Below are 23,630 nucleotides of genomic sequence, written 5' to 3'. Positions count from 1 at the left end.
TACAAATTCTCAGACCACAGTCTCCCAATCTCTGGAGAGTGGCATCCAGATTTTGAAGGTGTTCCTCTTCATCTCTTCCAGTGATTAGCATGTCATCCAGGTAGCACTGGACTCTGCTCAGTCCACTCAAGATTTGATCCATTGCTCTTTGAAACAATGGCAGGAGCTGATGTGCTACCAAATGGCAATCTTCGGAACAGGAACGAGCCTTTATATGTCACAATTGTCAGAGGTTCCTGCGACTTCTTGTCCACATTCATCTGTTAGCAAGCTTGGTTCTGATCAATTTTTCAATTTGACAATCCCGCAAACAAATCATCAATGTGAGGCAATGGGTTCTGTTTAGCACATACCACTGGTGACCTTGAAGTCCCCGCAAATCCTTACGGATCCATTCTTCTTGATGACTGGAACTATTGGTGTTGCTAAACCACAGTGTGTCTTAACCCGTATACGGTGGACAAATGGCTGCAAGTCTGTTTCATTAAACAATATTTATTCATGTGCACTCAATGTTAAGGTTATACAATCACACAGACACACAACATAAGTTATACAACAGAGCAAGTTCATATGAGACCTTGACTTCACTTGAAAGTGACTGACAAGTACTGGACAGATATGGCCTTTATCTGTTATACTAAGTCTTGCAGTTCGGTCCTGGGTATGGTCTGTTCCTGGCTTTGGTCTTCCTTCTGTCGTTTGGGTGATGATCTTCCTCGTTGGCTGGTGAAGGTCCCCGGTTGTTTGGTTGCACAGCATCTTCTATCCTTGGAGACTTCAAGCCCTTTTGGGTGGTTTCAGGTGGGCCACCAATCAGTCGATCAAGGTTTGATCGCCCTGATCAATAAAGTCCAATCAAGGTCCGCCACCTTGATGGAGGGGCGTGCCCTTACTGGCCATGTCGTAGGTGTCCAGGGCACGTAGGCCCTTCCAAATAAGAAAGGTATTGTGTCTGTTAGCTAGCTGAGTGAAATTAACATGCATGTATGGATGCAATTTTAGGTGGCCACATTGGCATGGCTCATTCTCTGATGCTGACAGGTTCCCAGACTCCGGACTTCACATGCCACTCTAAGTCATCCTCTACCGTTGGCATTTTGCTTGGCTTCATTATTTTATTTTCAGTTTAACTGTAATAGCTTTTATGCTCCCTTATTCACCATCGAACACAACGGTGGGCTTCTTTAAAATTTATGTGAGGCCTGATTCTCCATTGGTCATCATGTTGACTTTTCCCAGTTCAGTCAAATCTTCTTCAGCCATGATCAAACCCATCAACATTGGATAGTTTTCCTTTACTTCCTTTAGAGACAAATCTGCTGTTTGCCCATTAAGTCGCACAGCTTCTTCAATGCAGCCCTTCAGTGCAACCACTTCTCCTATCTATGTCTTCAGCATTATCCTTGACGGCCTTCAGGGAATATATTTAAGGCTCTCTTTGTGGACAGTCTCTGGCACCAACAAGACTGCTGTCCCAGTGTAAGCTTCTATCCTTACTGGCTGTCTACCCAGCAGTGGAGTAACCCAATATTGATGAGTAATACCAGCAATGACTAGCACATTCAGTGCTAATTTCTCCTCTGACTGTGAGTCACTTAATTTTCCTCAACCCTTTTGTAAAGCAGAGACATTCCTCCTTGTATTTTGTATAAGTGCTGCCTTGGTTCGTTCCTGCTTCTTATTTTTACTTAGAGCTTGCTTTTTCTTCCTGCAGGCACGTTCTATGTGTCCTTTTTTCCACGGCTTCAACTGACCATGTCCTGAATTTTCCACCACCAGAGATTCGGCGGGGGCGGGAATCGCGCGCCGGTCGGCGGGCCCACCCCCGGCGATTCTCCGGCCCGCGATGGCCCGAAGTCCCGCCGCTCTTCCGCCGGCGTGGATTAAACCACCTTTTGAACGGCGGAACAAGGCGGCGCGGGCGGGCTCCGGGGTCCTGGGGGGGGGGGGGATGTGCGGGGCGATCTGGCCCCGGGGGGTGCCCCCATGGTGGCCTGGCCCGCGATCGGGGCCCACCGATCCGCGGGCGGGCCTGTGCTGTGATGGCACTCTTTTTCTTCCACCTTCGCCATGGTCTTCACTATGGTGGAGGCGGAAGAGACTCCCTCCCCTGCGCATGCGCGGGGATGACGTCAGCAGCCGCTGACGCTCCCGCGCATGCGTCGCCCGTCGAAGACCTTTCGCCGCCGGCTGGCATGGCGCCAAAGGCCTTTCCTGCCAGCTGGCGGAGCGGAAACCACTCCGGCGTGGGCCTAGCCCCTCAAGGTGAGGGCTTGGTCTCCGCACCTTTGGGGCGGCCCGACGCCGGAGTGGTTCCCGCCACTCCATTACGCCGGATCCCCCGCCCCGCCGGGTAGGGGAGGATCCCGCCTCATGTCTTTACATTCAGCAGCAGAATGCCCTGGCTTTGTGCATCGGTAACATGCACGAGTCTCGGGATTCTTGGCTGTCGATTCAGCAGCCATTTTGTGTATTCGAGTACACAAACTGAATGGCTGAGCTTCCTTTGCAGCCAGCTCAATAGACACAGTGATTTCCATAGCCTTCTGCAGAGTAAGATTAGTCTCAGTTCGAAAATGTTTCTGTCTAGCTTTGCTGCATCGACCACAAACCAATAAGTCCCGAATAGTGTCATTCAGCACACCTCTGAATAAAAAAAGGAAAAGAAAATTAAGTGCCTCATGACATTTTATTACATTAAAAGTGCTATATAATTACATGTCTCAAAAGAAATTACATTTTTCAGAATAAAATGATTACATTTATTGTGTCGTTACTTGAAGGTAACAACTGCTACCAAAATATGAGGGTTTTTTTTGGTACTTTCCCTGGTGCTGTCATGCTCCGATGAAATCGTTTTTCCAAACTCCAGAGAGTATCAGCAAATTCTACTCAATCTCTCATCACAGGACATCTCTCGTTCCAGGAATCAATCTAGTGTATAATCTACATTATAACTTAAATATCTGCTGTCATTTAGTCAGGAGGTTAACAGGAGAGAATTTAATCCCCATCTCAAAATTCCAATGAGAAGTCAGATTTGATTCACCATTACCCTCTCCCACCCCCATCCCCTCCGGTTTACTCATCAAATATTATGTTCTTTGTATTTCCCTCGACGTGCGGATTGAGCAATTTTGCTAACACAAACGACTGTGCATCCATTTGTAAGTAAATGCCTTCAGGATAGCATTAACCTATATTTAAGTTTGAATTCTATATCTGTATTTGGTGTGCAGTTAAAGTGGATATGGTATCCTGTGAGTAAGCACAAAGCAGGTGCACATCAGGAAATGCATTCGGAAACGTATCACCCTTCAGGCTTTCTTAACAAGTTGCTCCTGATAATAGTAACGGATGGGTTCAGTTATCAATAAAAGAGAAGAAATACTAACAATATAATAATAATCACTTATTGTCACAAGTAGGCTTCAATGAAGTTACTGTGAAACGCCCCTAGTCGCCACATTCCGGCGCCTGTTCGGGGAGGCCGGTACGGGAATTGAACTCACGCTGCTGCCTTGTTCTGCATTACAAGCCAGCTATTTAGCCCACTGTGCTAAACCAGCCCCTGCCCCTGAAATTATGTCGTGGGATTACAGAATGCAGAAGTGTTTGCTTAAAATTCCACTCTGGTTTAGGCACAAATATTAAACTATTCATTTGAAACAATTTTAAAATATACACGTTTGTAAAATCATGCTTTCTTCGTCTCCTGCTGTACCATTGGTGTCCTCTCATTCAGCCATATATATCTGCTCTCTCAACTCGTTGCGTTGTTAAACTTCTCACCAGTTGGTGAAGGAGGAGACGGGGGGCGCAATTCTCCGATTGCGGGACAGAGTGTCCGCGCCGTCGTGAACGCCGTTGCGTTTCACGACGGCGTGAAACGGTCGTGGGCAGTACAGGGGGCCAGCATGGCGCGGGAGTGGTTCACGCCGCTCCAGCCTCTTTTCCTGGCGCGCACTGGGCGCCAACCCGCGCATGTGCAGTGGCGACGCGCCAACCCGCGCATGCGCGGTTGCCTTACTGAATGCTCCAGCCCCGACGCAAGATGGCGCGAGGGTTCAGGGGCTGGAGGCGCAACAAAGTAGGCCCAGGGGGGGGTGGGGAAAGGCCGGCCCGCCGATTGGTGGGCCCCGATCGCGGGCCAGACCCCAACGGAAGCCCCCCCCCCCACACAGGCCGCCCCACCCGACCCTTTGTGCAGAGTTCCCGCTGGCAGCGACCAGGTGTGGACGGTGCCGGCGGGACTCTGCTTTTTCCGTGCAGCCACTCGGCCCATCCGGGCTGGAGAATCGGCGGCCCGCTGCATACAGCAGCCCACGACCGGTGCCGTGCCAAATGCGCCGGCGCAAATGGCGCCGATTCTCCGCACTTCGGAGAATCGCGCGCCGACGTCGGGGCAGCGCGGCGCGGTTGCGGCGATTCTCCGGCCCGGCGCAGGGCTGGGAGAATCGCGCCCCAGATGTCAATCTTTACTTGGTTTATGATTTATTCACACAGTGAGACATTGCGAATGTATAGTTCCTAGCTCTACAACACACCACCAGTGTCAATTCGTGTCTCTTTATATTATTTAAAAATCGAATAATCAAAAAAACAAATTAACTAATTAAAGGGGTAAGTGTCTCTTTATAATCTTTTGAGGAAACAGAAAACAAATTAATAAATGATCAATCACTTTAAAGGGGTACTGAAATTAAAACAAAAACTTCAATGGAAACCTATCAAATTAAAATATCATTACCAGTCTGATGATGCACTCCAGCCCCTGAGTGCCCCCAACCTGTATACACTTAGCCTTAAATTTATACAATTAACATGTCGAGTTTCTTCATACACTTTGGACTTTACTCCTGGTTTCAAAATCCTATTCAAAATCTTTCTCCTTGTCCTTGTCCTGGGTCCCCACCCTAACCTTCTGCATTTCCTCCTCCTGCTATTGTTCTTGTTCCTCGGAGTGTAAGTGACGATGCCATTAAGATATGGAATTAAGAAATGTCACATGAATGTATGGCATTTGTATGCAAGTATCCCACAGCACAATTTGAAGCATCCAAATACAAAGAATATAGATGTTTTTAAGAGAAAGCTGTATAAACAAATAAGGAAGAGAGCAATGAAAGGTTATGTTTTCTTTTAAAATATTTTTATTCTCCATTTTCACATTTTCTTCAGAATTTACACCCCACCAACAAACAGTAAACGGTAATGAATACAATGTCAATCCCCTTATTAACAACAACGATCTCATCCTCCCAAACAATGGCCCGCCTGACAATATAAGCATCAAATAAAACAAACCCTCCCAAGGTGGAAAAAAGATAAAGGAATCAGGAATCGCTTATGGTCACCATTGACATGTATAGCCCCCCCCCCCCCCCCCCCCACCAGTCCCCGAAAGAGTACCGTGAATGATACCCATGAATTGTAGACCCCCTCCCCCCCCACCCCCTCCCAGACTCCTCCCCTCCACTTCCTCTTGTAAACTCCTCCCCCCAACATCGGTTCCTTCCCCCACCTTTTCACCCCGGCTAGACTCACCGAAACCTCTTCTACCAGGCTCCGATGGCCGCAGCCCCTCCCCCACCTCACTCCCGTTCACTGGCCGGCTTACATCAGCCCGCCCGGGTCTCCTTCCCCCTTGCCCGGTCCCAGGAAAACCAAGAAATCCCCTTCAGCACACAACCCCAGCATACACACCCAAGCCCCAAAGAACCATCATTGCAAATGAAAGTCCCAACTCTCCCCTTGTCCAAATATACAGCATCGACTCATTTAGTACATGCACCAACACGCAGTGAAAAAATAAAGTTACATGAGGCTAATGAAAGGTTATGCTGATAGATTCAGATGTTAAAAGACTCATGTGGAGCATAAACACTTCTATTGACTAGTTGGGCTGAATTGCCTTTTACTATGCTGTAAGTTTAATTCCATGTATTATTCATATATCCAGCTACAATACATTAAAAGTCACACAATTTCTTTTATATCACTTGACTCAAAATTTCTTCGCACTTTGCTATTTGTCATGCTTTACTCATGCCCGTAGCTGGGGGTGAAAGTGGAGGAAATACCAGTCCCTAGTTTCCATATTTTAAAGACACATGCAGAAGTTAATTCTCGAATGGTATATATATAATATACCTGGATAATGCTTACTTATATAAGTCCTAAACTATCCTTACTTATTACTAGACTTGTGTTTCAATCTTCCACCACAGGACGCCTAAAAGTATCTTCCAGCAGCGTACAAAACCAGCTAAAGGGAAGGCATTTTGTAATTATATTGTATTTTAACAATGAATGAATGCAACTTCTTTTTTGAATTGAGTTTGGTGCACCAGATACAATCTGGTTTTCGGGGCAGCATGCCAGCAAGCAATTAATTATATAAATAAATGAAACCTCAATATGTAGGTGGGGGCCAACTGCCAATTAATTATTTGATTCATGCAGCCTCAATAAATTTTACCAGCCAACACAGAAAGTGGGCCACTCAGCGAGATGCTGCCTAAATAGGTTGTATTGGTTTTCGGAAGATGGGGGGGGGAAGAAAGCGGCACAATGCCAGCCAGTAATTAGTACATTAGTGAATTTGTCTTCCTCAGATGGGCTCAGGTTGAGGGAGGCGAGCTTGCCAACTGTTAATGCAATAAATGCTGATGCATCCACCCTCTGTGTTGACTCCAGCTTCCCGAGCAGTAGGCTAACCGGGGACTGATGGATAAAAAGTGCAGCACTATAAAATGCAGTGAAACCTTGTGGGGAGCAGACACCACTGCAATTAATTAATTCATTAAAAAATACATCTGATCCTTGGTAAATGTGACCAAGTTTTAGTGGCACTAATGCAGGTGTACATCCATAAATCCAGGAATAGATTCAATAGAACCTTGGAAGGAGCATGGTGGCTGCTAATTAATAAATGAAGCACCCTGGATATATGCAGAGCAAGGAGGCCATCCATATATCAATCAATTCAATAAATTGCATCTGAATAGATGCAGTCTGGCTAGGAGACATACGGACAACAGCACAATAATTCGCCCATTCTCTCACTTCTGCCACCACCACATCATAATCACTTTCTTCTCAGACACTATTTCCTCAGATTTCTCATTAATTGTGCAAGTGAAGATTCTTACTGTATGGTGTGCATTTCCACCACACTCTTGGCTGTGGATGATGTGTAGCTACCTGAGAAGAGAATACTTAATGCTTTTTATTTTTTCTCTTTTTTTCAGGTTGTTTTCCTTGTCCAGGGCCAAATCCTAACCCAATAGCGTTAGGAAGCCGCTGGCTTGCCTATGCTGAAAACAAGGTATGATAGATATTTTCTTGTACTTTATAGAGCTGGAGGTGTCCTGAGTACCAATATATTCAGCAAGTGTGATAAGCCAGCAGAGGATGATAAATTTTGTGCCTAAAAGAGCAGGTCAGTTCTGTGGCTCAAGAGTTACCTCCTGATCGCCAATGCTTTTTTAACAATCTACAAGCCACAGATCAGGAGTGTGATGGAATGCTCTCCACTTGCCTGGATAGGTGCAGCTGCAACAACGCTCGGACGATGCTCAGCACCATCCCGGACAAAATAGCTAGCTTGATCTGCACCCTACCCATCACCTTATAATATTTTAAATAAAACAAAAATATCAATAAATTAAACAGAAATAACAGGGTGACAGCATCTGGTGGGTCACTGTAACTAAAACAGAACATCAAAGGAAACTTAACTAACTAAATCAAAATATCATTCCTGGGGGTGATGGGAAATGATGTACCCCAGCCCCCATGGAGCCCACCAATCACGGAAGGCCTGAAGCGTGCTCCCTCTTCCAGGCCACCCAGCCGCAAATGTAGCCGTGGTAGAGGGCAGACAGTCGGGTCAGATGACTTGGCCAGGCTCAGGAGCAGGCTTACAAGGAGGTTGATCGCTCTCCCTACCCCTTCACCACACTGGCTGACAGAAGATTAGGTCCATAACCTTATATGTTCACTACCTCCACCACCGGTACAATAAGGCTGCAGTGTGTACCACCTCTAAGATGCATCACAACAACTTGTTAAGACTTCTTAATAGCACCTCCCAAACCTGCAAGTGCCTGCCACCTGTAGGTTTCCTTCCAAGTCAACTACCATCCTGACTTGGACATATATCCCTGCTTTTCCATTGTCACTAGGTTAAAATCCTGTGAACCCCCACCCCAACAGCACAGAAGGAGTGGTTTCACCACACAGACTTCAATCGTTCAAGAACTTTCTCGAAGGAAACTTTGGATGGGAAATGTGCCAGCAGTGCACACATCCTGTGAATGAATTTTTAAAGAAGTTCATGGCAGCTCAGAGAAACGTATGGTATATTGGGGACAAATCACCATGTTGTGTATCCAGCAGGTTGTTTTGATGCATCGAGTATGTGGGTGAAGAGAGTCAGCATGCTTCTGCTTTGGTGTGCTAGTTTGCTTCTGATTTTCAGCCCACTCTACTGGCTACCAGCAAACCGGAAAAGGGAGCCAAATATATAAATCTGTCCCTGTCAGTACACAGCCTCTCCACTTGCAAGTGCTCATTTGTGCCTCCTCATGACAGCACACGGAAACTTGTGGCCCCAGGCTAAAGTTTCAGAGAAACATGGAAGAGGTTGGCCCCCAGGCAGGCAATATGCAGGCCCATTATCATGTGGACATGCCCTGCTACTCATGAGCCAATTCACAGCTATGAACAAATAGCTCCACTGCTTTGTGGATATCTCAAGACATTTGAAGGCAAAGGGTTAAACTCCAGATTTTCTTGTCAAAGGTGGACTGATGTCTAAATATGTCATCTTTCTGGCAACACCTGGAACTGAGTCAGTGCCAAACATACCACTTTTCATTCCTTTGGACTTAACAGGGACGTTTTGGAGGGGCCTTTGATGGTGGGAAGGACCATCGTGTTTCACTGGTCAGTCACTGCACACTTGAAGCCCCTAACTAGAAAGTTGCTGATCCACCAAAGTCCAGCTGCTTCACTGGGTGCTTGGAGTACAGAATCTCTGCTCAACAAGTGGGTGTGACCAGGCAAACAAATGAACCAGAGGAAAATGCCAATAGTTCAGTTGGCAAGCTGGAATTTCACGACTCTGTGCAGAGAACTGACAAGTGACTTGCAGTTGGTCGTAAAACACAAGACAGCAGTGATTGACATGCAACCTGATATGCTGTGCCGAAGTTCAGCCTATCTGCAGGAGATCAGGCTTGCTGAGAGCGGATCACTGTAGGAAAAACATTACACGTTCAGCTGGCAGAGAAAGAGCCCATGAGCAACGTATGGGCTTTCTCTCCATGTTTCTCTCCATCTGCCTCTCGACTCACACAGGATCAGCTAGTCACACAAATGTCTGTACTGCACAGAAGCGAAGACCAGTCCTATGAGGAGCTTGACTTAGCTATCAACAGAATCCCATAAGTCAGAACTCCTTTACCTCCTGGGGATATCAGTGCAAGAGTGGATGCAGACCATAAAGCATGGTCCACCTGCCTCAGAATCATGGCCTGGGAAAGATAAATGAAAACGGTCAGAAGCTCCTTGAGCTTTGCTGTTACCATGAGCTTTTTGTCACTAACATCTTCTTTCAGAACAGACCATGCCACAAGGTGTCTGGGAGACACCCAAGATCAGGGCATTGACACCAGCTGCATCAGATCATCACTCTTTGAACAGCATTCTCAACATACACCACTACCACAGTATTGACTGTGATGCAGATCACTCCTTGGAGTGCACAAGCGCGAGGATGCAACCCTTGAAGTTTTTTCATTCAAAGCAGAAATGCCATTGTTATATCAAAGTTAGTCACACTGTCTACCCAGATAAAATCCAAAGTTCCACAACTCGATTGAGCAGATCCTCTCCGGCATTCCAAACAGACAGCAGAAACGAAACAGAACATACTTCGAGACACCATCTACTATACTGCACTCTCAGCACATAGGACGCAGGAGCAGAAAAATGCTGATTGGTTTGAGGCTAACATCACTGATGGAACCTGTCATTGAAGCCAAGCAGTCCACTTTCATTGGTTACAAGAGAAAACTCAGAGCAAGAAAACTCAAATGTATTAAGAGCCGCTTAAAATAAAGTCCAACAAGTTGCTTGGAGTTGCACAAATGAATACTGCTGACAACTGAATATCCTGATCTCCTTCGTCACATGTCAGGGGCATGTATGAAAGGATCAAAAAGGCAACAGATCCATCAACAAAAATAATTGGCTCATTTGAAAACAAAGACAATAAACAGTTGATGAGATGAGTGAAGTATTACATTGAGTTTATAATCTTAGATAGAGCATTGTCACTCGAGGACGCTTTAGATACCATAGCAAGCCTGCAATGACCCTGCCATGGCAGAGTTGGATATTGAACCCACAGTGGAGGTGCTTGGACAAACCAGTGACTTGCTTGCCATGGGCAAAGTTCCAGGTGCTGATGCTGCACTGCCTGAACACATCAAGCACAGAAAACCAGCACACCTGGAGATTTGCACAAATCTCTGTCTATGCTGGAGGGAGGGGCAGTTCCCCAGAATATGCATGATGCAAAGATTGTGACCTGGTATAAGAACAAGGACAACTATAGTGATTCCAACAGTTATCAAAACATCTCGCTGCTGAACACTGGGAAATGCCCTTGTCAGACTGCAGATCTTCACTGAACACGTCTATCCTGAATGCCAGTGTGGTTTCAGAACTGGAAGTTCGATAATTGACATCTTCTCAGTCTGGCAGCCGAAAGAGAAATGCCGTGAACAAAGGAGATCTCACCAAGGCATTTGTCATGTGAGCAAAGGCAGTCTATTGAAGCTGCTGGAGAAAACTGGCTGTCCACTGAATCTGCTCAATGTAATCTCCTCTTTCCATGACAGCATGGTGGATAAAACAGCTATGACCGAGCAGCATCGGAACCCTTTGAGATCTGCAGTGGAATTAAACAGGGTTGTGTTCTGGAACCATCATTCCATGGCATATTCTTCTCCTTGCTGCTGTCACATGCCTTCTGTATGGTGAATGGGCCACTGGGTCACGACCTCCTGGGTGTTCATGCCTCCGGTGCAAGTCAGATATAGAGATGGTGGACATTGATACTGACAACTGGTGGACTGTCGCTGATGGCCATGACCGTTAGAGATTGACTGTTTGGAAGAACATGGAAGAGGCAAGCAGAAACAAAAAGCTCAGCGGCCGAGAGGAGGATCCAGAGAAAACAGGCCAGTGATTCAAGCACCTTGTCAGAAAACTGTCTTCTTCTGCAGCACTTGTGGCAGAGATTGCTATCCCAGGATGCCCTGAGCCACACCAGGAGATGCTTAACACAGAGTTGGCCAGGAGATGGAAGGCTGCCACCAATCGGTATCTTCACAATTTGTACCAGTCTGATGTATGTTTTGTAGCTGGTTCTGAGTGCGCCAGATATAAATTCATTGGCTGGTGGTTTTGGGCATAAGGCTGGCGATGTAGCTTTAATGTATTTCTGAATTGGAAAACCTGGGCGTCAGCTCAAAATTGGACCTTTTGCCTCTAATACAAATTCGCTGAATTAGCTGCTGGTTCCTGTTGTGCCTCCTCAGGCATCTTGCAAAGTTGAAGAAATTAATATTGGGCTGCTTGCCTTATCGAAAGTGACCTGAAGGTGAGTCCCAGGAAGGTGGAAGGGGTGTGTTGGGGGTGGCATCAGGGAGGGAGGCTGGGAGGAGTGATGTGGCCTCTGGGAATGTTCCAACTTCTCCTAGACTCATAACAGTGATTTAAAATAAACATCTTTTTGTAGCGATAATTTCCCTTATGGTGTAATTTGCCAGATACTGCTGAAGTGTTCTATATGGAGAAGGCTGGCCTCTGCCCTGTTCTGCAATATCAGATTTCTGTGTTGGGACCTAAAAATGTCATTAGGTCCTGTACTAACATGTGATAATTGAGGAATAATTGGATCAATGGATATTTGGTTTCTAATTTACAGTCATAAGTTCTGCCTTTATTTTTATATATTTTCCTTGTAAATTCCTATATCCACCTTTATTATGGAAATTGCCTATGTAAATATGTCACGGTGTCATAACACTCACTTTACAGTGGTAGCGCTGTAACACTTCAACCAGGGAGTTGGGGTGGGGCAGGGGGAACTTGTGATGACACTGTGACAGATTTACCTGGTTCCATTGTAAAGGTGGCCATAGGCATTTAAAATAGAAACGTTGACACAGTGGTGTGAAGATGTAACATCTTAATATATTGTAGATTTGTGCCTGAAATATGTTTTCTCTCTCTGTATAATGGGAAACATTTCATGATTTTAGTCAAAATTTTAAAAATTGTATATTAACATAAATGACAAAAATACAAAATTATTGATTACAAAAAATTCTGATTGTTGGAGGGCAAAAGAAAATTGCCAAGTCAATAGTAATTAGTAATTACTACCGGAGTTGTGCTGCATTAACTAATGTTTTTGTCTGTCTTGCCCCTACTCAGCTCATCCACTGCCATCGATCCCGTGGTGGGGCCTGTGGAGACAACGTCCAGTCTTATACTGCCACCGTCATCAGTGCTGCCAAAGTGAGTCCAGCATTGACCCGGAGGGACAATTAATTAGCTGTTTGCTGTCCTATATGTTGATATCGGATCCTAAGACAATCCTCTAAATCAGGACATGAAATCAAAGGGTACAAAACAGCAAAGTGCAGTGAAGTATGAAATCTCTGAAACTAAATTCAGTTTCAAATGTTTCGATATTTTAAAAAAAGAGTCAATATTCTCATATTTCTTTTTTTTTAATAAACATTTTATTGAGGTATTTTTGGTGTTCTAGCAACAACAAAATAAACAATGTACATTAAACTATAAACATAGTGCAAAAGCCGTCTCTCTCCCTTACAGGTCCTACCTTTATTAACCCCCTACTCTAAGCTAAACTAACCCCCCTCCCCCTTTTGCTGACGATTAATTTTCCGTGAAGAAGTCGACGAACGGTTGCCACCTCTGGGTGAACCCTAACAGTGACCCTCTCAAGGTGAACTTGATTTTCTCCAAACAGAGAAAGCTAGCCATGTCCGATAGCCAGGTCTCCGACTTCGGGGCTTTGAGTCCCTCCAAGCTAATAGTAACCGTCTCCGGGCTACCAGGGAAGCAAAGGCCAGAACGTCTGCCTCTTTCTCCTCCTGGATTCCCGGGTCTTCCGACACCCCGAAAATTGCCACCTCTGGACTCAGTGCCATCCTTGCTTTTAATACCGTGGACACGACATCTGCAAACCCCTGCCAAAATCCTCTAAGCTTCGGACCCCATGCCCAGAACATGTGGACAAGGTTCGCTGGTCGTCCCGCACATTTTGCACACCTGTCTTCCACCCCAAAGAATCTGCTCATCTGGGCCACTGTCATGTGAGCCCGATGAACGACCTTGAATTGTATCAGGCTGAGCCTGGCACATGTTGCGGATGCGTTGACTCTACTCAACGCGTCCGCCCATAGACCATCCTCTATCTCTCCTCCCAGCTCCTCCTTCCACTTGCGCTTCAGCTCCTTGGTCTGCGTATCCTCTGACCCCATAAGTTCCTTGTAAATGTCAGAGACGCTCCCTTCTCCTAACCACCCTCTGGAAACTACCCTGTCCTGAATCCCCCTTAGCGGGAGGAGCGGGAGGGTTGACACCTGTTTACGTAGGAAGTCCCGCACCTGCAGATACCTGAATTTGTTTCCCCTCGCCAACCCAAACTTCTCCTCCAGCGCCCTCATACTCGGAAAGCTCCCCTCTATAAACATGAAATGAAAAAATGAAAATTGCTTATTGTCACAAGTAGACTTCAAATGAAGTTACTGTGAAAAGCCCCGAGTCGCCACATTCCGGTGCCTGTTCGGGGAGGCTGGTACGGGAATTGAACCGTGCTGCTGGCCTGCCTTGGTCTGCTTTAAAAGCCAGCTATTTAGCCCAGTGTGCTAAACCAGCCCCGGTATCTCCCATCCTCTCAATCCCTGCTTTCCGCCATATCCGAAACCCCCCATCCATACATTCCGGGGCAAACCGGTGATTATTACAGACCGATGCCCCCTCTGCTCCCACAAGTCTCCTCCACTGCCCCCAGACTCTCAGGGCCGCCACCACCATGGGGCTGGTGGAGTACCGTGCCGGCAGGAACGACAGAGGCGCAGTTACCAACACCCCCAGACTGGTGCCCTTGCATGAAGCCGCCTCCATACGCTCCCATGCCGATCCCTCCTCCACCACCCACTTCCTGATTATGGCTATATTCGCCGTCCAGTAATAGTTACTAAAATTTGGCAGCGCCAGCCCGCCCTGTCCCCGGCTCCGCTCAAGCATTACCTTCCTTACTTGCTGGCACCCTGCCCGTTTTCGAGCTTGACCGGTCCAAGCCAGGGTCAATAACTGTATTGAAGTCCCCTCCCATGACCAACCTGTGTGAATCCAGGTCCAGTATCTTCCCCAGCATCCTCTTTATAAACTCCACATCATTCCAATTTGGCGCATACACATTTACTAATACCACCTGCACCCCCTCCAGTTTCCCACTGACCATAATGTACCGACTTCCCACATCCGAGACTATTCTACCCGTCTCAAACACCATCTGCTTATTGATCAGGATCGCGATCCCTCTAATCTTTGAATCCAGTCCCGAGTGAAAGACCTGACTGACCCAGCCTTTCCTCAATCTAATCTGGTCAGTTACTCTAAGGTGCGTCTCCTGCAACATTACCACGTCTGCCTTCAGTCCCCTAAGATGCGCAAACACACGTGACCTCTTGACCGGCCCATTTACCCCTCGAACATTCCAGGTGATCAATCTAGTTGGGGGGCTCATTGCCCCCACCCCCCTTCGCCGATCAGCCATCCCCTTTATTGGGCCCACCTCCAGCCCATGTTCCGCGCCTCCACCAGCCCGCCCCTAGGCAGCCTCTGCCCCCAACCTCCTCTCTGTCCCTTAGCCCAAGCCCCTCCGTTGTCAGCAAAACATTTACCCCCCCCTCCCGAGTAACAACACTCTGTAATCCAACCCCTTTACTAAACCGAACATATGCGCACACCCCACTGCGCTTCCGTGAGCTAGCCCACCAGCTAGCTTGGTGGCCCCCATCCCTGGCGCCGGATAGTCTCCCACCCATTGTTCCCTCCCCACCCTCCCCCCACTCAAACAAACTTACTCCAACATGAAACAATCCCCACACAATTGCCCGACAGAAAAACACCACGATCTAAACAAGCACACCTCCATCCCCAACAGTGCAAATGAAAACCTTAACTCACTCAGCTCTACAGCTGGTCCCAAATCAATGCAAAAGGCATTACAAACAGCTTCCACAAAACGAAAAACGAGAAACTTTTTTTAAAAAACAGAAAAAAAAAGCAAAGCATGAACTTTGCAGCAAAGTTCTCAGTCCACCACCAGTCCTTTCCGTTTCGCAAATCCAGCGCGTCCTCAGGGGACTCAAAATAAAAGTGCTGTTCCTCGTGCGTGACCCAGAGACGGGCCGGATGCAACAGTCCGAATTTCACCTTTTTCTTAAAAAGGATCGACCTAATCTGGTTGAAGCCTGCTCTTCTCCTGGCCACCTCCACACTCAGATCTTGGTAGACCCGCAGGATACTGTTGTCCCACTTACAGCTCCGTGTCTGCGTGACCCACTGTAGAATGCGCTCCTTATCCAAGTACCTGTGGAATCTCACCACCATTGCCCTCGGGCTGGGTCTCCCATTGGCGGCTTCCTCACGAGTGTTCTGTGAGCCCTGTCCACCTCCAAAGGCCGGGAGAATACCCATCCCCCAGCAGCTTCTCAAACATGTCTGCGATGTATGCCCCAGCGCCCGCTCCTTCGGACCCCTCCGGGAGCCCAACGATTCTCAAGTTCTGCCGGCGAGACCTATTCTCTAGGTCCTCCACCTTCTCCAGGAGCTTCTTCTGCTGGTCTCTCAGCATCCCCACCTCCAACTCCATCGCAGTTTGATGTTCCTCCTGTTGCTAATTTTCCGGTTGGTTCAATTGCTCTGTTTTATTACCTTTGTACTCGAGTCGCCAGGTATCTTTATGATACCGCCACGAGGTTCAAGTCCAAGTAATGATCAATAACTCAATACACCGATTAGTAAGATTCAAATCAAAGCACATTTATTATACACAGTAATCGCTACTCATGCACAAATTCTACGTCTAAGCTACTTCTATAACTAACAGGCCTATACTTAACTTCGGACTGGCCCACCAGGTCAGGGGAACAAATGGCCTTTCGTTCGGGTTCTGAGTCTGCGGGATTCGAAGTTGGTACGGATTGGTAGCTAGGAGCGCCTATCTCGTAGCGAGCGTTGAATTAAGACTTACTTCTTTCGGTGGTCACTGCACCGGTCACGGTCAAGGTTGGTTCGCGTTGCTGGGTGACCCGGGCAGGACGAAGAGAGCGAGTTGAACTTGGGGCTTAACTCTTATAGTCCCCAGGGGCTTCCTGCCTTTCGGGGCGGACCCTGTACCTGGTTCTAGGTGATTGGACTTTGTCCCAATCGCTTGGTTCGATTTCTCCAATACTGGAGCGGTTCCCTGATCGATGGGCGGTCTTGAGGTGTTCGTTAACCTCTTTTGTGTTGGCTCCTGCTGGCGTCGGGGAGTCTGGCTTTGCTTTGTGCGTCCCAAATGTTGCTATTGTTCCCGGGGATTGCTCATTATTGTGTAGATGGCTGCTACATTATTATGCTGATGGTCGCTGGTATCGATGCTGTCTGGGCCTTTGCAGAGTTAAATACACAGCAAACCTGCACCTGCTGGTTTCTGCCTGTGTTGGCTGACTGACCCATCAACCTTTGCAGTTCGCCATTTTCAATCGGGAGTTGGCCAATTTTGGTGGCTACACTCCTGCCCAGCCAGCGCCTTCTCTACCTTCTGGATCGCCCTATCTTGGGCGTCCAATCTAAGCTCCAGCCGCTGAATTGACTTTTTTATCGGGTCCAAGCAGTCCCGTTTCTGCTTAGCAAAGCCTTCCTGAATAACTTGCATCAGCTGCTCCGTTGACCGCTGGGTCAACAAATGAGAGGCCCGGTCCACCGCCATGCTGTCTCCCGCTGCAGCTTCAGTCAAAGCCTTCTCTGTCTTTCTGTTTCTGCCTTTATGAGCACTTCTAGTCCTTCTCTCCATGCACCGATGTGGAAATTCAGTGCACAATTGCCTCTGTCATCAGTTTTACAATTCAAGAAGACTTCCGGTGACGGCGGGCGGGAGGCGGCCGCACAATGGAGGGCTCCCGGTCGGCAACGGCATTTTCGGGGCTTTAAGCCCGGTCCCAGGGTCCGCGGAGGCGGCAGAAGAAGGGAGAAGGCACGGAGGAGGCACAGTGGAGACACAGGAGGAAAAAAGGAACAAAGAAAAATGTTGAGGGTGAGCAAGAAAACGGACGGAAAAAAAACAGCTGGAGGTCCGTCGGGGAGTGGAAAGGTCACCGCGGGGTCACCAGGAAAAATGGAAGCTGGAGCACCAGAGAAGGCCGCACTGCTTACAGCTGAAGAAATAACCAAGGTGATGGCTGCGGAATTTGAAAAGCAGTTGCCGCAGATTGCGAAATGCATGGAGACGGTGAGCAAGGAGATGAGGGAGGTTTTGAGTGTGCTGGTGGAGGAGGCGGTTTCCCCGGTGAGGACGGAGGTGGCGAGCGCAGTGGCGGAGGTGCGAGAGCAAGAGGAGGCACTGAAGGAAGTGGAGGAGACGTTATTGCAGCACGGTGATCAACTTACCTCGATGGGGAAAGAGATGCGGAAGGTGATGGATACTAACAAGGATCTGCGAGGAAAAATGGAAGACCTAGAAAATAGATCCAGGCGACAGAACTTGAGGATTGTGGGGATGCCCGAAGGAGTTGAAGGACCGAAGCCGACTGAGTATTTTGCCGCGATGCTGGCAAAACTATTGGGGGAGGGGGAGGACCCCTCCCGATATGAACTGGATCGGGCTCATCGGTCGTGGAGGCCTATACCAAAGGCGAGTGAGCCACCAAGGGCAGTGACTCTGTGCTTCCGTAGGTACAGGGTGAAGGAGAAGGTCCTGAGCTGGGCCAAGCAGAAGCGGGTGGTGCAGTGGGCTGGAGCTGGTATACGTTTATACCAGGACTTTACGGTGGAGCTGGCAAGGAGGCGGGCTGCCTTCAACAGGGTGAAGAGGGCACTGTACATTAGCAAGGTGCGGTGCGGCATTGTATATCCAGCGAAGCTGAGGGTGACTTACAAGCTCAGGGACTTTTATTTTGGAACGGCGGAAGCAGCGGAGGAGTTTGCGAAAGCAGAAGGACTGTGGCAGAACTGACAAATTGAGGAATGGCCATGTGCCGATGTAACCTCATGACTGTATTTTCTTCTATTTTGTATCACTGCGCGCGGGTATAGAGATTAAAGGAGCCAATGTGGTATATATTTGGACAAGGGAAGGGACGGGACTTTCACTCGAAATGAGAGTTCTTTGGGGTGTAGGTGGATATGCGGGATTTGTGTGCTAAAAGGGGATCTTTGGGCTTTCCTAGGGCCGGGCAAGTGGGAAAGGGACCCGGGTGGGGGCCTACACGCTGGCCGGTTTAAGCCGGCCAGGGAACGGGAGTGAGGTGGGGGGAGGGGCTGCGGCCATCGGAGCCTGGCAGAACAGGGTCCGAGTGGTCTAGCCGGGGTGGAAAGTTGGGGGGAAGGAACCGAGGTTGGGAGGAGGAGTTTTACAAGAGGCAGTGGACAGGAGGAGCTGGAGACCTGCGGGGGGGGGAGAGGGGGGGGGGGGGGGGGGGGGGGAGGAGGAGGAGGAGGAGGAGGAGAGCTGTGTAAGATTAAGGGTGACTACGGGTAATCCCTGATTCCATTTTGCCATTTGTTTATGTAAACATGCGGGTTGAGGTTTGGGGATAGGTGCGTAGATGGGATCGTTGTTATTATGGGGACTGACATATCTTGCTGATTATTGTTTATTGTTGATGGATGTAAATGTGGGAGAAAATGTGAAAAAGGAGGAGAATTAAAAAAAAAAGTTTTACAATTCAAGTCCGGTAGAATATCGGGGGAAAAGGTACAAAAGTCCGACCCGAGTGGGAGCCACCAAATGTGCGACTTACTCCTCCATAGCCGCCACCGGAAGACTATCCTCATATTTCTAATACACACACACTCTCGCTCTCACTCACACACACTGTCACTCATACACTCTCATTCGCACACAAACACATTTGCTCATTCACAAAAACTTTCACTAACACACACATCTTATGAGTTAAACTAGTGAACGTTCTCTAAGTAAACCTTCTCCACACTGTGTCCATGGCACATATGTCCTCCCTTAGCTAAGGAGATCAAAATGATGCACAGTACTTCAGAAAGCCATGTGACATTAGGTTTTAACGTTGAGGTGAGAATTAATTAGCAATAGGTTTCAGATTAAATAAGTATAACAAAAGTAATAAGTGCATATATTTAATCGTTTAATTAGCTTTTGCACAGAAAAATAATTATGATTTAGGGAGTCTGCAATTTTTATAACAAGGAAGAGGAGTCATCAGGATGCAGAACCGCTGCTGTATGATATGAACAGAATGAGATTAAAGGTGGGTGCGGGGATCATTATAGAGTTAAATGTTGTAGCCAGGGTGAACCAAGAACATTTCCTCAAATTAATCCTGATTATGGGACTTGACAACATCTCAGCTGCAGTACTGAAGATGTGCTCTAGAATTAGCTGCACCCTAGCCAAGCTCGTCAGATATAGCTACAACACTACCATCTACTCAACAATGTGGAAAATTGCCCAGGTATGTCCTGACGCTAAAAGCAGAACAAACCCAATCTGGCCAATTGCCTCTCCAATAGTCCACTCTGAATCATCAGGAAGCGATGGGAGGTGTAGTTGATGGTGCTATCAAGAGGCACTTTTGCAGCTCATCGATTCATCATTTAAGTTCCACCAGGGACACTCAGCCCCAGACCTCATTGGTCCAACTATGCACAAAAGAGCTGAATTCAAGCAACGAGGTGAGAGTGATTGCCCTTGCAATCAAGTAGTCTTTGACGTGAATGAGGCAGCAAGGGGCTGAGCAAAATTGAATTCAATGGGAATTGGTGAAAACCCATCATTGGTTGGAGTCTTACCTCGCGCAATTGGTTGTTGAAGGCCAATCATATCAGCCCAGGACATCAGTGCAGGAGTTCCTCAGGGCGGTGTCCTCAGCCGAACCATTTACAGCTGCTTCATCAGTAACTTTCCTTCCATCATAAGTGGGGATCTAACCATCTTCCATTGTTTGTTCTACAATGTTACCACCGCTGAATTCCACACCATCAACTTTCGGGAGGGTTACGAATGACCTAAGTATTAATTGAACCAGCCATATAAATACAATATAAATACAATAACATGTCGGAACCTGGGAATTCTATGGTGAGTAATTCATCTGCTGATGTCCCAAAGCCTGTCCACCGTCTACAAAGCAATACATCTCCCAGGAGTGTAATGGCCACTCGCCACTTGCCTGGATGAATGCAGCTCCCAACAACTGTTAAAAAAGCTTGATACCATCTGAGACAAAGCAGCTCGTTTCATCGGTATCCCATGCAGCACCGTACAAATTCACTCCACCACCAGCGTACAGTGGAAGCAGTGTATCCCATTACAGAATGCACTGCAGCAGCTTGTTAAACCTTGAATAGCACCTTCGAAACCTGTGACCTTTACCACCGAGAAGGATAAGGCTAGCAGACGCATGGTAACACCACCATCTGTATTTTCCCTCCCAGTCACACACTACCCTGACTTGGAACCATATCATGTTCCTTCATTGTGCTGGGTCAAAAATCTGGAGCTCTCTTCCTAAGGGCATTGTGAGTGTACCTATACCACCGGGATTGCGGCAGTTCAAAAAGGGGCTCACCACCACCTTCTCACGGCCCTGCTAGCTGCACTCGTATGCCATGAATTAATATTAAAAAACCAGAGACTGGTTTAAATGAGTGAGTTTTGGATAAACAAGGAGAGATTTCATTACTGAAAGAAGGATAAATATAAATAAAATTTGCCGGGTGAGGTAATAGAGACCGTCCTGGTCTTCTTTATCCCTTCCCATATCCTAGAAGCTGGTCTCTGTATGAGAATTGGAAAGCTTTCATCCTAAACACACAATTTTCAAGGGGAAAAATATACAACACTGACCAAATTTTGGGTTTCACATGGAACTGATTTGTGTTTTAAAGTTTTAATTTGGTCGTAGAAGGTGTGACCATTGATACATGCTATCCGTCTGCAGTAGTTCGGTAAGCCTGTGACCTTCACTGCCAGATGATAAAGTGATGTTGGTCACTTGCTCATTCGGGAAGAAATAAGAGACCAAAAGGAAGAGCAAGGATGAACGAAGTATGATTATTTAAAAAGAGAATTCCAAACATGTCTGTCTGCGTCCTCTTGTTAACTGAATTTTCATTCTGGTTTCCTGTACCTAGATTGCACATTGCACAGAGTTTGCAGCCTGAATTATGCACAATGTGAAATGTGCTGTATGATTCTTGTGTTTCGACCATTTAACAGATTATAATGAATAAAAGGCAATGTCAGAATGGCACCAATGTGTTTTGGAAGATCCTCACTTTTATGAAAGAGATTTCTTACTAATCTTTCACCCTGAATATCTACAAAGTGAAGTGTAGAAGATGGAGCATGGGTCACTCTCTAAATAAAAGGATGATTGAAAAGTCAGCACGGAAGACTGAAGTCTGTCTATTTTCCTGGCACTTTGGCTCCCTGCTCTCCTGCAGGCTCTGATGTTGCTGCGATCCTGCACTGTGGAGACCGAACATGCTCCAATATAATTGGTTACTGGTCATTTTTCAAGCGTGAATTTATGCAGCAAGTGTTGGCAAAATAGTCAACTGCCAGAGAATTTTGCAGCCAAATTCGACGTTATTCTTACTCATTATGCCCACCAATTTCCAACATGAGTCACTGTATAAGTGAGTAAGGAGCAGGAACCCTGACTGCTTGTGTTTTTTCTTTTGAGCACTGTGGTGATGCCAATTGTTGCACCTCGCCATCTGCCCCAGATGAGATAATGTAAGCTCAGATGTAAGACTTTGGAAATTGTATTGTGCATTGTTTGGATGAGACTTCAGATGAGACGTTTAATCTGATTCTGACAGGTGGTGATAATTCCTTAAAATTAATTCCACAGATTAGCAGGTTTACTAATTTTCTTGATAAAATTCTCTTTCCCTCATCCCAAAATAAAATCTACCCCGTGCACTGCTTTCAGCACGGCTTTAGTGTTACCTTTTTCACATTCCCACCTCATTGCTCTATTTAAATATTTTTCTTATATTTAATTAAAAGTAATATTTAAAAGTTTGGGTGAGTCTTTTGTTCTGAACATACATTGCATATCTAAACGGACATGAGTCATAGCAGCTTAAACTATTTCTCAAACTAGACACTTAATTTTTATTTTCTATTTAAAATTAAAACTATAAAGAATTATTTGTAACAGCCGAAGAGTTAATCCACTATAAGTGACCCATTTCTGAATGACCAGTAGACCACCAACAGTTAACCTTTATTTGAGCCAATGATGTTGAGCAAATGTGACAATTCTTTTCTCAGCGTTACAGCATTACATTTTTTGCCAGACTTCGACTGTGAGCCTCCTTAATGTTTCAGTTTTAAGCAGTTTGAAAATGATATCCGATTTTATTAGGTCTCTTAACAATTACAATGGGCTCCCACTCATTGTCTCAACACTTGATTGGGGATATTGATTGGGATCCTTCTAAGACATGCTTCGATCCGCCTCATCTTGTCCTGTATTAAGCCTGAGATGGAATCAGTGCTGGAGAACTATCGTCATTTTCTCCAGTGTTTGAAAGGTGTGAGCAGATAGCGATACTATACTTGTTTACATACTGTAGTGAGGAACTTGAATAGGCTGTTAAATTGTAGGGCTTTGCCTGCATCTTGTTAGCTGGTCTGTCTTCAGTTCGTAGCCATTATACGGACACACACTTAAGCATGTGAACTCTTTAAGTGAATAGTCTAAATTAATTACCTTACTGTAGGAGATAGCCTGTCTCTTCCCAACTAATAAAAACTCATGGCCTGGAAGAAATTTGTATGTCACCAATTTGTAAAATCCACTGACTGAAAAGAACAAATTGCAAAAATAACCACTTTTGTGGCCTAACTATACATCTGTATTTGTCCATTTGTTTGTCCAATCAGCCACTGCCAATTAACTGGTGGCCTTTTGTATGCTGGCACAAACAAAATGTGATTTTTGCCTTGAGTTTAAGCTATTTGATATTTGATTACGGTTGGGTGGTCATTGTTGGCACATATTTCCCCAAACATAGGACTCCCAAGCCGAAGAGATTGTTCGCACCAAAATCAGAAAACATCCAATTATTGTGACCTTCTGACTTCCATGATGTCCAGAATTCTATAAAACTCTTTAGTTCTGTCACTATCTAATTACTGTCTTGGCTGCTTCCATCTGCTTTACGTTGATTTAACCCTAGGATAGTTAATTGCTTTAGTGAAGCCTGTTTCTGTATTCCCCTGTTACCCGATAGCCTCCAAATGAGTCCTA

The 23,630-nt window shown here is 46.5% G+C and overlaps 1 protein-coding gene across 5 annotated transcripts in view; it reads left to right on the top strand.

Annotated features, from left to right (window-relative positions):
* Window positions 1–23,630, top strand: part of bcas3 (BCAS3 microtubule associated cell migration factor) — a 1,250,799-nt gene that overhangs the window by 252,639 nt on the left and 974,530 nt on the right. For all 5 annotated transcript variants that reach the window (XM_072469937.1, XM_072469940.1, XM_072469936.1 and 2 more), the window contains exons 10-11: window positions 7,257–7,333; window positions 12,520–12,603. In XM_072469937.1, the coding sequence (XP_072326038.1) occupies window positions 7,257–7,333; window positions 12,520–12,603 (161 nt within the window). The remainder of the gene's footprint in view (window positions 1–7,256; window positions 7,334–12,519; window positions 12,604–23,630) is intronic.

The sequence above is a fragment of the Scyliorhinus torazame genome, chromosome 12 (genome assembly GCF_047496885.1).
Source record: "Scyliorhinus torazame isolate Kashiwa2021f chromosome 12, sScyTor2.1, whole genome shotgun sequence".
Lineage (NCBI taxonomy): Eukaryota > Metazoa > Chordata > Chondrichthyes > Carcharhiniformes > Scyliorhinidae > Scyliorhinus > Scyliorhinus torazame.
The sequence above is the reverse complement of the archived record's forward strand: the minus strand, read 5'-3'. Positions and strand labels throughout refer to the sequence as shown.